Consider the following 16181-nt stretch of genomic DNA (forward strand, 5'->3'; position numbering starts at 1 on the left):
TGTTAAGCACTTATGATATTTTGTATTTGGGTTGGCCCCTTTCTCTAACAGATATTCACTCACGTGTATTTTAACCATTGTCACTGCGTAAGATAAGGCTGTCATATTGTCCGAATCTAAGGCATCCAGAGTGACGCCCTATGAAACTAATAGTTGACAAATCTCCAAATTGCCTACCCAAGCAGCAATATGTAAGGCTGTCATATTGTCCAAATCTAAGGCATCCAGAGTTTCAAACTATTAGTTTCAAAAGGTGTCACACCTTTTGAAACTAATAGTTGACAAATCTCCAAATTGCCTTTTGGAGCAGCTATTATGTAAGTTTGTGTTATTATCCGAATCTAAGGCATCTATAGTGGCACCCTTTTAAACTAGTAGTTGACAAATTTCTAAATTTTTTATCCAAGCAGTAAAATGTAAGACTGTTGCGCATTTTTCATTCTTTGCATTTGGGTTGGCCCCTTTCTCTAATAGATATTCAATCACGTGTATTTGATCCATTTTCGCTGCTTAAAATAAGGCTGTCATATTGTCCGAATCTACGCCATCTATAGTGGCACCCTTTGAAACCAATAGTTGACAAATATCCAAATTGCCTTCCGAAGCAGCAAAATATTAAGCTGTCATATTGTACGAATCTAAGGCATCTACAGTGGCACCCTTTGGAACTAGTAGTTTACAAATATCCAAATTGCCTTTTGAAGCAGCAATATGTAAGACTGTATTGCACTTATGACCGTTTGAATTTGGGTTGGCCCCGTTCTCTAACAGATGTTAACTATTACATTATTTACAGATGTTATCTGTTCTCTAACAGATAACAGATTGATAACTACAGCATTTCGATCCATTGGACATGAGGTTTTTACTTGTAGCCATTTCTTAATGCAATAGCCACAAAATACCTGCTTACATTCTGATGTCCAAAGAGGATCCTTCAGTTCATTTAAACAAATCGGACAAAAGAGACTCCTTTCCATATTCTTCGATATTTCTTACGAAAATCAGCTTCATTGTGACTCCATCTGACATTACTATTGGCTATAGTTCGTTCTTTAGTATAAAACGAATTTTTGTGATTTTCATGTAGTTTTCATATTTTGATTCAAAAATTAAAATTTTTCCTCAGACACCATAAATATTTTTGAAATTTAAGTAATAAATTTGGTGATCTTAAACTAAGAACTAAAATAAAAAAAATGAATTTTTTTCCTACGGAAATAAAGCACCATGTTATAGAGATAAGCACTTTAGGAGTGGAAGCCAAACCAAGTTTGGTTCCATAAGGCAAGCAGATGTTAATAACATTTGTAACTACAGAGCTAGAGAAAAATGCAGTTTTTGTTAAAAAAAATGATTCTATTTTTTAATTTATTTTTGTTAATTATGAAAGGTTTCTAAATAAACCAATTTCATTTAAAATGAGCCATCAGATAGCTCTATACCATTACCCAGTGAAAATTAGCTTTCGATACTGAGATGACTTGTTTTAAAGCATATTTTTATATCAGCTCAGAACATCATAGGAAATGACGTTACAATGATAATGCAAAAAGGAAGTTCAAAATAACTATTTTTTTGTTTTTGTTTGACGTCATTGATGGTTTTAACCCATACTAAACGGCATAATTCATATTATACATCACCTTGGGGCAAACCCAAATGCAAAACATCATGAGTAAATAACAGTCTCACGTTTAGCTGCATGGAAAGGCAATTTTGAGATTTTTCTAATACTAGTTTCAATGGGTGCTATTAGAAATGTCTTGGGGTCGTTTTATTTCAAACAGCCCTGGAAAAAAAACAAATTAACACGCATTTGTGATCTTTCTTCTGAAATAAAATACAAATTCCACATTTTTACAGGTAGGACCTTGAAACCTCTATAGTTCGGTTCTCTGGCACGCTAAATCCGATGGTGTGATTTTCAACAAAATCTTTGACTTTTACGGAGTGTTTTTCTCCTTTTATTGTAAATAAGGTAAAGTTTCTCAGGAAAAGGTATTGTGGAGGGGACGAACTCCCTTATATACGTAGAATTTTCTGCTCGTTTAAAATTTAAATGGTGGTCATTACTTCCGGTTGAATTTTTTTCATTTATTTTCTCATTGTTGTTTTATGAAAATAATGATAAAAAATTATGCTTCGCCCCCTTCATGGAAATGATCTTCCCTCCTGATAAATTTTTCCACTGAAAGATCCTCCCACGTAGCCACCCTCACCCCGTTCCACTTCAACCCCAGCGTGAAAAATTTCCCTGAATACGTCTATACACTTCATAATAACCATTACTGTATGTAAACAATAATCAAAGTTTTTAAATTGAAGCCCCTCCCCCGGGGACTTTGGGAGGTGAAGTCATCTCTGACATAACTATTTGATTTTCGACTATGCTAAACAGAATGGCTATCTCAAAATTTTGATCCGGTGACTTTGGGGAAAACATGTGCGTTGGAGGGGACCTAGATGCCCTCCATTTTTTTGGTCACCTAAAACGAGCACTAGAACTTTTAATTTCCGTTAGAATGAGTCCTCTCATGACATTCTAGAACCACTGGGTCGATACGATCATCCCTGTGGAAAAAAACACAAAAAAAACAAACAAACAAATAAACACGCATCCGTGATCCGTCTTCTGGCAAAAACAAAAACAATGAAATTCCACATTCTTGTAGATAGGAGCTTGAAACTTGTACAGTAGGCTTCTCTGATACGTTGAATCTGATGGTGTGATTTTTGTTAAGATTCTATGACTTTTTGGAAATTTTTTCCCCTATTTTCTAAAATAAGGCAAATTGTCTCAGGCTCGTAACTTTTTATGGGTAAGACAAAACTTGATGAAACTTATATATTTAAAATTTGCCATAAAATGTGATTCTTTTGATGTTACTATTTGTATCAAAATTTCCTTTTTTAGAGTTTTGGGTACTATTGAGCTGGGTAAGTTACCACGAACTGTTTGACTGTGCCTGTATGTCTGAGCGAATGTCTGCTTGTCTCTTTCACATTGCTTGTGTCTGAGTTGGTGTTTGCATATTTCTGTGTCTTTCTTTGTGAGCTTGTGTGTTTGACTCTGTTTGTTTGGTCTCTCTCTCCCTTTCTCTTTTTTTTTCTCTCTCTCTCTCACTAAGCCTGTATGACTGAACGGCTTTTTGCTTGTCTCTCTCACTATCCCTGTATGTCTGAGCGGGTATTTGCATTTGTCCGTGTCTGTCTTTGCGTGTTTGTGTATCTGACTCTGTGTGTTTGTAGGTGTTTTTTTTTTCTATTTCTTTCACTGTGCCTGTTTGTCTGAACGGTTGTTTACTTGTCCCTCTTACTCTCGCATGTCTGTCTGAGTGGGTGTTGTTGAGGCATTAGTCTGGTTTATGTAGGTAGCAAATAACTCAGTAATATGATACTTTCTAGACTGAGAGATGCTGTTGAACACTTCGAACTTGCATTTAAAAAAACTTGTTCTTTTTATTTAATTTTAAAAAAAAACGAACTCTAGCCTATACTAATGATAATAAGAAAAAAAAATTCGGTATCAATATTTTCTATATTGCCTTTCCAAGCGATAAACTGTAAGGCTGTTTCGCCCTTTTTATCCTTTGAATTGGGTTGAACACATCTATAGTGCCACCTTTTGAAACTAGCAGTTGCCAAATCTCCCAATTGCCTTCTGAAACGGCAATTTTAAATAAGCCATTTATTCAACTATCAATGATTTTCCAGTGCCCAGCGACCTGAGGAGGAAAAAAAAGATGTCGCATATGCAGAATATCGTGGTTACTGCCACTTTTCTTGATTTTCAAGGCATTATAATTTCCTTGTAGCTCAAGCCAAGAATCGATAAAACTCCTATATTGGAGTTTTGAGCAAAGTGGTTTTAATAGTATACTTCTCGCTTGATCTGACTCTATTCTTAGGAGTTGTGGGTTATTTTATTTTTCAATTTGGGCCTTGATTGTCTCTTAATAGGTTGCTTGCTATCGCTGCCACCCGGATAATATACCCCAGACAAGTAATTTTTCGAAAGATGCCTGTAAAATCTTAACTTTTAATTATCCTTTGTAAGCTATTTATTCCTAGGTTTCAAATATCTCGTCATTAATAGCACTGATGTCACAATTTATTTTATTATTATATTTTATTTATTATATTTAAATTATTTTACCTTTGTAAAGTTCTTTCCTCTTCAAACGCCTGTTGTTAGCTGATCACAAGCGTTAACTGATCACTTAAAATCAAAGTGGTGTGTAAAAGTTATCCAGCCAATGTGTTTTCAGAGCCCCTTTATTTTTATACGAATTTTTGAAGCATGAAGATTCATACAAAACTGTTCTTCAAACATGAAATTGAGCCTCGCCCGTAATTTCAATCCTTAAGAAAACTTGAAAACCAGGCTTTTAAAGGTGCTCTCATATTATACGAATCTAAGGCATCTACAGTGGCACCCTTTGAAACTAGTAGTTTACAAATATCCAGATTGCATTTTGAAGCAGCGTAAAATAAGGCTGTCCTATTGTACGAATTTAAGGCATCTACAGTGGCACCCTTTGAAACTAGTAGTTTACAGACATCCAAATTGCCTATTGCAGCAGCAATATGTAAGACTGTATTGCACTTATGATCCTTTGAATTTGGGTCGGCCCCTTTTTCTAATAGATATTCAATCACGCGTATTTTATCCTTTTTCGCGTGTATTGAAACTTTAATCACAGCATCATGTAAGGGTGTTCTATTGTCCGAATCTAAGACATCTACAGTGGCACCCTTTGAAACTAGTAGTTTACAAATATCAAAATTGCCTTTTCTAGCAGCACAATGCAAGGCTGTACATTTTGCTGGTTTTCCAGAGGGGAAGCCCCTGTTCCAAATTCTATTGGGGTGAAAATAAATTCCGTTGCATTCTAAGAGATTTTCAATAATCGGTGATGTTGGTCTCTCGTCATTATATGAATATAACGGTGACAAATCTTTGATAACTATAGGATTTCGATCCATTGGACATGAGGTTTTTACTTGTAGCCATTTCTTAATGCAATAGCCACAAAATACATGCTTACATTCTGATGTCCAAAGAGGATCCTTCAGTTCATTTAAACAAATCGGACAAAAGAGACTCCTTTCCATATTCTTCGATATTTCTTACGAAAATCAGCTTCATTGTGTCTCGATCTGACATTACTATTGGCTATAGTTCGTTCTTTAATATAAAACGAATTTTTGTGATTTATGTAGTTTTCTAATTTTAATTCAAAAATTAAAATTATTCCTCGGGCACCATAAATATTTTTGCAATTTAAGTAATAAATTTGGTGATCTTAAACTAAGAACTAAAGTAAAAAAATGAATTTTTTTCCTACGGAAATAAAGCACCATGTTATAGGGATAGGCACTTTAGGAGTCGAGCCAAACCAAGTTTGGTTCCATAAAGCAAGCAGATGTTAATAACATTTGTAACTACAGAGCTAGAGAAAAATGCGGTTTTGTTAAAAAAAATAATTTTATTTTTTAATTTATTTTTGTTAATTATGAAAGGTTTCTAAATAAACCAATATCCTTTAAAATGAGCCATCAGATAGCTTTATACCATTATCCAGTGAAAATTAGCTTTCGATACTGAGATGACTTGTTTTAAAGCATATTTTTATATCAGCTCAGAACATCATAGGAAATGACGTCACAATGATGATGCAAAAAGGAAGTTCAAAATAACTATTTTTTTGTTTTTGTTTGACGTCATTGATGGTTGTAACCCATACTAAATGGCATAATTCATATTATACATGACCTTGGGGCAAACCCAAATGCAAAGCATCATGAGTACATAACAGTCTCACGTTTAGCTTTATGGAAAGGCAATTTTGAGATTTTTCTAATACTAGTTTCAATGGGTGCTATTATAAATGACTTGGGTTCGTTTTCTGTAAAACAGCCCTGGAAAAAAAAAACAAATTAACACGCATCCGTGAACTTTCTTCTGAAATAAAATACAAATTCCACATTTTTACAGATAGGACTTGAAACCTCTAGAGTTCGGTTTTCCGGTACGCTAAATCCGATGGTGTGATTTTCATTAAAAACTAGCTGTTGGTGGGGGCACTTCGCCCCCCCCCCAAGCCCCCTCGCGCGCGTAAGTCGTTACGTGCCATATTAGTTACGCGTCATTGCAGTTGTTTCCCTATGTCTCACCTGTGAATATAGATACATATATATCTACTAGCTGTTGGGGTGGCGCTTCGCGCCACCCCAACACCTAGTTGGTGGGGCGCTTCGCACCCCCCCAAGCCCCCCCGCGCACGTAAGTCGTTACGCGCCATATTAGTTACGGGCCATATTAGTTACGCGCCATTGTAGTTGTGTCCCTGTGTCCCACCTGTGAATATAGATAGATTTATATATGTGTTTCAAACTACGTAAAAATTGCGAATATACAACATTCTTGGCTTTCCCATTGTCTGTCCATATACAAAGCCGTATGTACTAATAATGACGTCATATGCAAACGCTCTTTTTACAAACAAACAAACATGCATACACACAACTCGTTTTTATATAGATAGATAGATAGATAGATACAATACAAATTAACTACGTAAAACTTGTGAATATACAACAGTCTTCGCTGTCCCATTGTCTGTGCGTATAAATAGATTGTCAGGTTTACCGACCCTCAAAGATGCAACATACAATTGTACATTGGTAAAGCAATCTGTATTAAGATCTATACGGCATTTTTCTAGTGATTGCCCTTGAGCTTTGTTGATGGTGGTTGCAAATGCTAATCGAATTGGGAATTGCAATCTTTTAAATTGAAAAAGCAGATCCGTTGGAATCATGGGAATGCGAGGAATAAGAACAGCCTCACCCTCATAAGGCCCTGTCAAGATTGTGGCATCTATTAGGTTTTCCATTGTTTTTTTTTTACGGCAAGTCGCGTGCCATTGCAAATTTTTGGTGGGTTGATATTTCTTAAAAGTATTATTGGTACGCCTATTTTTAGTTGTAGCAGGTGTGGTGGACACCCTGAAGGATCTATGGAATTTAAAAATTCAGATGGATAATTAACCGCTTCATTTGGTTCCGAAATACAAATTAACTGCGTAAAACTTGCGAATATACAACATTCTTCGCTGTCCAATTCTCGCTGCATATAAATAGATTGTCAGGTTTACCGACCCTCGAACATGCAACGTACAATTGTCCATGGGAAAAACAATCAGTATTAAGATCAATACCACATTTTTCTAATGATTGACCTTGAGCTTTGTTAATGGTGATTGCAAATGCTAATCGAATTGGGAATTGCAATCTTTTAAATTGAAAAGGCAGATCTGTTGGAATCATGGGAATGCGAGGAATAAGAACAGCCTCACCCTCAAAAGGCCCTGTCAGGATTGTGGCCTCTATTAGGTTTTCCATTGTTTTTTTTACGGCAAGTCGAGTGCCATTGCAAAGCTTTGGTGGGTTTATATTTCTTAAAAGTATTATGGTACGCCTATTTTTAGTTGTAGCACGTGTGGTGGAAACCCTGAAAGATCTATGGAATTTAAAAATTCAGATGGATAATTAACCGCTTCATTTGGTTCCAAAACTGTGTCGACTGACTTGTAAAGGACTGCCTGGTCTTGAATCTTGGTCAAAACAATATTGTTGATTTCGTGGACGTCTATATTTTTGGGTGCGAGAATCACTCTTTCACTTATTCATTTATTATTTTTATAATTTTTTAGAATATTCGGAAATACTTTTTCAATCAATTCATTTTTGGACGTCACTAAATTACAGAAATCAGCAGGTAGTTGTATACGTCCTGAAATTGAGTCTACTGGGAGCTTTCCGTTTCCCATTGCCAGCAATTGATCTGAAAATGTTTGACCAGAGTCATCGTTTTGCAATCGGACACGCATATTTGTAGTTAATTTTAATGTTTTTACGTGTGCCCATAAATTAGAATTTTTCAGGCAAGCATTCATTTCGTCTGCAGGAGTTGATCTAGGTATTATAGGTAATGTTTGCCTGAAATCTCCCGCAAGCAATATTAAGGTGCTGCCAAAGGGTTTCGACTTCCCTCGCAAATCTTTCAAGCATTGATCCAGAGCCTCGAGCGATTTTTTGTGTGCCATTGTGCACTCATCCCAAATAATAAGTTTGCATTGCTGCAATACTTTACCCATCCCAGATGATTTGGAAATATTGCACGTGGGAGTTCAGAGGCAATTTCAAAGCGGAATGAGCAGTTCTTCCACCAGGCAGCAATGTTGCGGCTATTCCGGACAACGCAATTGCCAACGCTATATCATTTTTAGATCGAATTGATGCCAGAATTAGTTTTATCACAAACGTTTTACCAGTACCTCCTGGCGCATCCAAAAAGAAAATTTCTCCAACGTTGTTATCGACACAATGCATTATCGTATCATAAATGTCTTTTTGTTCCGACGTTAACTTGGAAATGTTATTTTGTACATACGACAATAGATCACTCGTACTGTAACTTTGTTCACGATCCAATTCTACACATGTCGAAACAGCAGCGATACGGTTAGGTGAAGGCATTCCCAAATCCTGAAGAGGTTTGTTTGCCATACTTATGCACAAATCTTCTATAACAACTAAAGTGTAGTTATAAATTTCTGATGTAAAATCAAAAGTCATGTCTGACGTCTCTAACTGTTTTCGATGAAGTATATCTTCGGACATTTTTGACTTATATTTTTCCCATAACTCTGTAGGAGCTGATGGAGAGCAAGTTGTTAAAATGATGCCAAACAATGCACGAATTTGACTTGGGGTTGACGTTTCGCACGCGTCATTGATGCAGTTATCCCAGTGTTGGTCATTCTCCAATAAATTCAGAGCTTGGCATGCACTACGGTAAGTGTCATGTATAGTACCATTTACAGTCCTCAAATACTCAAAGGATGTCGGACCGGGTACATTCACCAAAAGCAGGCGTAGAAAGAAGCATTCATGTTGATTGGGGTGAACGGTGTAGAGTCTTCCTATCGTGGTATCTTTGAAGATGGTAGGTTGGCCGTCGACTGACTTACCCTGTTTTCGACGTTCAAATACTTTATTTTTAGTATTCCACGTGTAATACGAAGGCACTTCAGTATACAGCAGTTTTTTTGCAAAAGAATCATTTTTGCAAAGCGAAAAAAAAGCTGTTAATGTTGTATCCGGTGGATTCAGGACTCTTTGTTGCACGTTGGTTTCCGTGAAATAAACACGTTGACCATTCTGTAAATGTACCGCTAAGTGAACAACAGCTGGACTACGTTCATGTATCGGAAATGAAAGAATTCGCCAAACAGCTTCATTACTGCTTATGTATCTTCAAGCCTGATATTCTACGATTTCATCGAAATCTTTGATTTCGGACTGCAAGCCAAAAACTGCCATGTCACTGCCTTTGTTGACGTATTTACATATGTATTTGATTGCCTTTACGGAGTTACAGTATTCAACGTTTATGTGTGCATTAAATGTTTTTGATAATAATGGGGAATATGGAACAACCCACTGGTTATCTACTTCGATGGTGGTACCGTTACGCTTCTTTATTATTGCTGTTTTACCGCCATCTTCAGTAGATCTTCTTCTATATTGTGGGTAACCATCATTGCCAGTAATTGTTTTGGGTACTAAAAGTCGAGGATATTGCTTTGTGCACCTTCCTTTGGCCATGCATGGTGAATTTTCGTTCAGTGAACCGCAAGGTCCATGTATCATATTTTTTACAATAATATTATGTAACCCCTTATCGACATTTTTATCAGGTATTTCAGCGGAAATCACATCATCAATTTCGTTTGAAGTAATTTTTTTATGTAGCCAGATTAGTATATGTGCGTGTGGCAAACCTCGTTTTTGCCATTCCACTGAGTACATCCAGCATCGCATTGACCCAAACACTTCATGTTTTACAAGGTAGTTTATCAGTGATTTCAACTTTTGCCGGAAGACACGTGCCGTAATGTCATGCCTATGAACCGCCGATTGTCCTTGAAGTAAAAGCTGCAGTATCTCGTCCCAAGATTGATTACATGTAAATGTAATAAATAAATCTGGACGACCATAGAGACGAACATACGCAATAGCATCTTGAGCATATTCATGCATATGACGGGGACTGCCAGCATATGACGAAGGTAAAATTGTTAATCTTCCAACGTTTGTGGTATTACCGTCATTTATAACTGCATCTCGCAAATGAATGTATTGTTCAGAGCGGAGCTTGGTCTGATTCAGGCGGATATATAGCAAACGTTCTTATTCAATTTTAGCATACATATCCACGACAAATTGGTGAAACAATTCACGGCATTTTAAAATATAATTTTCTTCATCCTGCCGAATCATTAGTCTATAGGAATAATAATGCATTGCACTGCATTTCTTATTCATTTCTTTGTTAGTGGCTGGATTCATCAATTTAATATTAAAGTGATAGCCGTCGGCTCCATCCCAAAAAATGATAGGATATTGTAGGGCATCGTAGCATCGATGAGTTTCAGCAATTCTTAACAACTGAGCGTTTCGCTTATGTAGAATAATATCTCGAGGTAAAAACTGATCACCGACCATAACGATTGCCACTTCGTCGATAGTCGGAGCATTGTATCTACGCACATGTTGGCCAGGAGGCGTTTTGTCAGCGGAAATAACAATTTTATGAGTATCATTAGGCATCAAATCGATGGCTGTTTTGAACAGACGCACTAAATTATTATTTTCGTGGAAAAGATGTTGCAATTGGGAAACGATTGTCCTTTCAACGTTGGGAGAAATTTCGCAACGTGCATTCAATTCAGAATTTCTATCACTGATGAAGTACAATTGTAAAAATTTATGATTCTCGCCTGAGAATGGTAGAAGGGACCCTGCTTTATGATAAATTTGCCCTTTTACTTTGAAAGTAGACATAAATTGATCTGGATTTTCGATTTGGGCTCCAAACGACGTCATTTGGAAACATGAGTTGTATTGTCTGATTTTTGACAAAAAACGCTTAGATTCTGACGTAGTTCCAGTAAGAAAAGTCTTCAATGGCTCTGGTGGTGCAGCCAATAGAGAAAGTTTAACTTTTCCTGAGGCGCAACACATTCCCATTGTTTCACCATTGAATTTCAAGGCCTTGCAATAGGGACAAATTTTAGACATTGTCCCGATTTGAACACATCTACTCAAGCTATAATCATCGACTGGGTTGTACCTGAATGCCAGGCGATAACTTTCAGATTACTCTGATTCCTCGGCACGCTTTCTTTTCTTACTTTCTCTATCAGCAGCAAGCCTGATTTCTTGCTGTTCTTGTAATTCCTCGGCACGCTTTCTTTTCTTACTTTCTCTATCAGCAGCAAGCCTGATTTCTTGCTGTTCTTGTGATTCCTCGGCACGCTTTCTTTTCTTACTTTCTCTTTCAGCAGCAAGCCTGATTTCTTGCTGTTCTTGTAATTCCTCGGCACGCCTTCTTTTTTCACATTCTCTTTTAGCAGCAAGTCTGCTTCTGCGTTGCTCTGGTAGTTCCTCGGCATGCTTTCTGTTCTTTCTTTCTCTATCAGCCTCAAGCCTGTTTCCCTGCTGGTCTTTTGATTCCTCGGCACGCCTTCTTTTTTCACTTTCTCTTTTAGCAGCAAGTCTGCTTTCGCGTTGCTCTGGTAGTTCCTCGGCACGCTTTCTTTTCTGACTTTCTCTATCAGCAGCAAGTTTTTTGGCATAGACTCTTTGAGCATCTTCATCAGTCATTGTAAACTTAAACATTAATAGATTTCTACGCGAACATATGTCTTATATAACTTGAATGACGTCACCTTCAAAGCAAAAATGACGGCAACTAATTTCATGACGTCAGCCGAAACATGACGTCACCTGATCCACAGATCCACAGATCCACAGACAGACAGACAACTTATTTTTATATATAGATATATATAAAAATAATTTGTCTGTCTGTGTGTCTGTCTGTGGATCAGGTGACGTCATGTTTCTGTGTCCACTGACGTCATGAAATTAGTTGTCGTCATTTTTGCTTTGACGGTGACGTCATTCAAGATATTTAAGACATATGCTCACGTAGAAATCTATTAATGTTTAAGTTTACAATGACTGATGAACTTACCATGGCAAAAGCCGATGAAGATGCTCAAAGAGTCTATGCCAAAAAACTTGCTGCTGATAGAGAAAGTCAGAAAAGAAAGCGTGCCGAGGAATCAAAAGAACAGCAAGGAAACAGGCTTGAGGCTAAAGAACGCAAAACCGCGCAGTTAGATGAAGATCCACCTGGACAGCGAGAGTCAAAACATATCAAAACTGAAAATGATAGCGATGATGATTGGGTTTGGGATTTTGACTTGGATAAGGTCATCAATGCCTACCAGATTTTAGTTAAAAAAACAAAGGTTCGGCGATATGTATTTCATAGTGAAGCTGAAAAATAAAGAAGAAAAAGAAAACTGAAAAAAGAAAAAATGTAAAAAACTAAAAAATACTAAAAAGAAAAACACTCAAAGAGAAATTACAGACCGGGACACAAATGACGACCGGACAGAGGGAATATAAATAAAGACCGGGACACTCAAAGAGAAATTACAGACTGGGATACCGGGACACAAATGACAACCGGGACACAGTGAATATAAATGACGACCAGGACACAGGTATTTAAGAATATCGTTCAAAGACAAATTTTTAGTTGTAAGAAGACCGTTGAAAGAGAAATTTCTAATTGTAAAATGACTGAAGAACCTACAATGGCAACGGTACCACCATCGAAGTAGATAACCAGTGGGTTGTTCCATATTCCCCATTATTATCAAAAACATTTAATGCACACATAAACGTTGAATACTGTAACTCCGTAAAGGCAATCAAATACATATATAAATACGTCAACAAAGGCAGTGACATGGCAGTTTTTGGCTTGCAGCCCGAAATCAAAGATTTCGACGAAATCGTACAATATCAGGCTGGAAGATACATAAGCAGTAATGAAGCTGTTTGGCGAATTCTTTCATTTCCGATACATGAATGTAGTCCAGCTGTTGTTCACTTAGCGGTACATTTACAGAATGGTCAACATGTTTATTTCAAGGAAACCAACGTGCAACAAAGAGCCCTGAATCCACCGGATACAACATTAACAGCTTTTTTTTCGCTTTGCAAAAATGATTCTTTTGCAAAAAAACTGCTGTATACTGAAGTGCCTTTTTATTACACGTGGAATACTAAAAATAAAGTATTTGAACGTCGAAAACAGGGTAAGTCAGTCGACGGCCAACCTACCATCTTCAAAGATACCACGATAGGAAGACTCTACACCGTTCACCCCAATCAACATGAATGCTTCTTTCTACGCCTGCTTTTGGTGAATGTACCCGGTCCGACATCCTTTGAGTATTTGAGAACTGTAAACGGTACTATACATGACACTTACCGTAGTGCATGCCAAGCTCTGAATTTATTGGAGAATGACCAACACTGGGATAACTGCATCAATGACGCGTGTGAAACGTCAACCCCAAGTCAAATTCGTGCATTGTTTGGCATCATTTTAACAACTTGCTCTCCATCAGCTCCTACAGAGCTATGGGAAAAATATAAGTCAAAAATGTCCGAAGATATACTCCATCAAAAACAGTTAGAGACGTCAGATATGACTTTTGATTTTACATCAGAAATTTATAACTACACTTTAGTTATTATAGAAGATTTGTGCGTACGTATGGCAAACAAACCTCTTCAGGATTTGGGAATGCCTTCACCTAACCGTATCGCTGCTGTTTCGACATGTGTAGAATTGGATCGTGAACAAAGTTACAGTACGAGTGATCTATTGTCGTATGTACAAAATAACATTTCCAAGTTAACGTCGGAACAAAAAGACATTTATGATACGATAATGCATTGTGTCGATAACAACGTTGGAGAAATTTTCTTCTCGGATGCGCCAGGAGGTACTGGTAAAACGTTTGTGATAAAACTGATTCTGGCATCAATTCGATCAAAAAATGATATAGCGTTGGCAATTGCGTCGTCCGGAATAGCCGCAACATTGCTGCCTGGTGGAAGAACTGCTCATTCCGCTTTGAAATTGCCTCTGAATTTGCATTCTACAGAAACTCCCACTTGCAATATTTCCAAATCATCTGGGATGGGTAAAGTATTGCAGCAATGCAAACTTATTATTTGGGATGAGTGCACAATGGCACACAAAAAATCGCTCGAGGCTCTGGATCAATGCTTGAAAGATTTGAGAGGGAAGTCGAAACCCTTTGGCAGCACATTAATATTGCTTGCGGGAGATTTCAGGCAAACATTACCTATAATACCTAGATCAACTCCTGCAGACGAAATGAATGCTTGCCTGAAAAATTCTAATTTATGGGCACACGCAAAAATGTTAAAATTAACTACAAATATGCGTGTCCGATTGCAAAACGATGACTCTGGTCAAACATTTTCAGATCAATTGCTGGCAATTGGAAACGGAAAGCTCCCAATAGACTCAATTTCATGACGTATACAACTACCTGCTGATTTCTGTAATTTAGTGACGTCCAAAAATGAATTGATTGAAAAAGTATTTCCGAATATTCTAAAAAATTATAAAAATAATAAATGGCTAAATGAAAGAGCGATTCTCGCACCCAAAAATATAGACGTCCACGAAATCAACAATATTGTTTTGACCAAGATTCGAGACCAGGCAGTCCTTTACAAGTCAGTCGAAACAGTTCTGGAACCAAATGAAGCGGTTAATTATCCATCTGAATTTTTAAATTCCATAGATCTTTCAGGGTTTCCACCACACGTGCTACAACTAAAAATAGGCGTACCAATAATACTTTTAAGAAATATCAACCCACCAAAGCTTTGCAATGGCACGCGACTTGTCGTAAAAATCTATCTATATAAAAACGAGTTGTGTGTATGCATGTTTGTTTGTTTGTAAAAAGAGCGTTTGCATATGACGTCATTATTAGTACATAAGGCTTTGTATATGCACAGACAATGGGAAAGCCAAGAATGTTGTATATTCGCAAGTTTTACGTAGTTTGAAACACATATATAAATCTATCTATATTCACAGTTGGGACACAGGGACACAACTACAATGGCACGTAACTAATAATGCGCGTAACGACTTACGAGCGCGAGGGGGGGCTTGGGGAGCGCCACCCCAACAGCCAGTATATATATATATATATATATATATATATATATATATATATATATATATATATATATATATATATATATATATATATATATATATATATATATATATATATATATATATATATATATAAATAAGTTGTCTGTCTGTCTGTGGATCAGGTGACGTCATGTTTCTGTGTTGGCTGACGTCATGAAATTAGTTGTCGTCATTTTTGCTTTGACGGTGACGTCATTCAAGATATATAAAACATATGTTCACGTAGAAATCTATTAATGTTTAAGTTTACAATGACTGATGAACTTACCATGGCAAAAGCCGATGAAGATGCTCAAAGAGTCTATGCCAAAAAACTTGCTGCTGATAGAGAAAGTCAGAAAAGAAAGCGTGCCGAGGAATCACAAGAACATCAAGAAAACAGGCTTGCAGCTGATTGAGAAAGTAAGAAAAGAAAGCGTGCCGAGGAATCACAAGAACAGCAAGAAAACAGGCTTGCGGCTAAAGAACGCAAAACCGCGCAGTTAGATGAAAATCCACCTGGAAAGTGAGAGTCAAAACATATCAAAACTGAAAATGATAGCGATGATAATTGGGTTTGGGATTTTGACTTGGATAAGGTCATCAATGCCTTCCAGATTCAAGTTAAAAAACAAAGGTTCGGCGATATGTACTTCATAGTGACGCTGAAAAATAAAGAAGAAAAAAAAACTGAAAAAATGTAAAAAACTAAAAAAAAACTAAAAAGAAAAAACACTCAAAGATAAATTACAGACCGGGACACAAATGGCGACCGACATAGAGGGAATATAAATGACGACCGGGAACCTCAAAGAAAAATTACAGACTGGGACACAAATCACGACCGGGAATATAAAGGACGACCGGGACGCAGGGACACAACTACAACGAGGACGCCGGGGGCACAGGCAGGATATATAATTGACGATTGAGACACAGGGATTGTTTGAATAGAAATTTCAGACCGGGACACCGGGACACAAATGACGACCGG

The 16181-nt window shown here is 37.1% G+C and overlaps 1 protein-coding gene across 1 annotated transcript; it reads right to left on the reverse strand.

Annotated features, from left to right (window-relative positions):
• Positions 1 to 4359: 4359 nt before the first annotated feature.
• Positions 4360 to 5118, reverse strand: LOC136040001 (histone-lysine N-methyltransferase EHMT2-like). The gene has a single exon (XM_065724067.1). It carries the CDS (start codon positions 5116 to 5118, stop codon positions 4360 to 4362), a length of 759 nt encoding a protein of 252 aa, XP_065580139.1.
• Between the last annotated feature and the right edge of the window lie 11063 nt (positions 5119 to 16181).

This window comes from Artemia franciscana, chromosome 20 (assembly GCF_032884065.1).
Source record: "Artemia franciscana chromosome 20, ASM3288406v1, whole genome shotgun sequence".
Lineage (NCBI taxonomy): Eukaryota > Metazoa > Arthropoda > Branchiopoda > Anostraca > Artemiidae > Artemia > Artemia franciscana.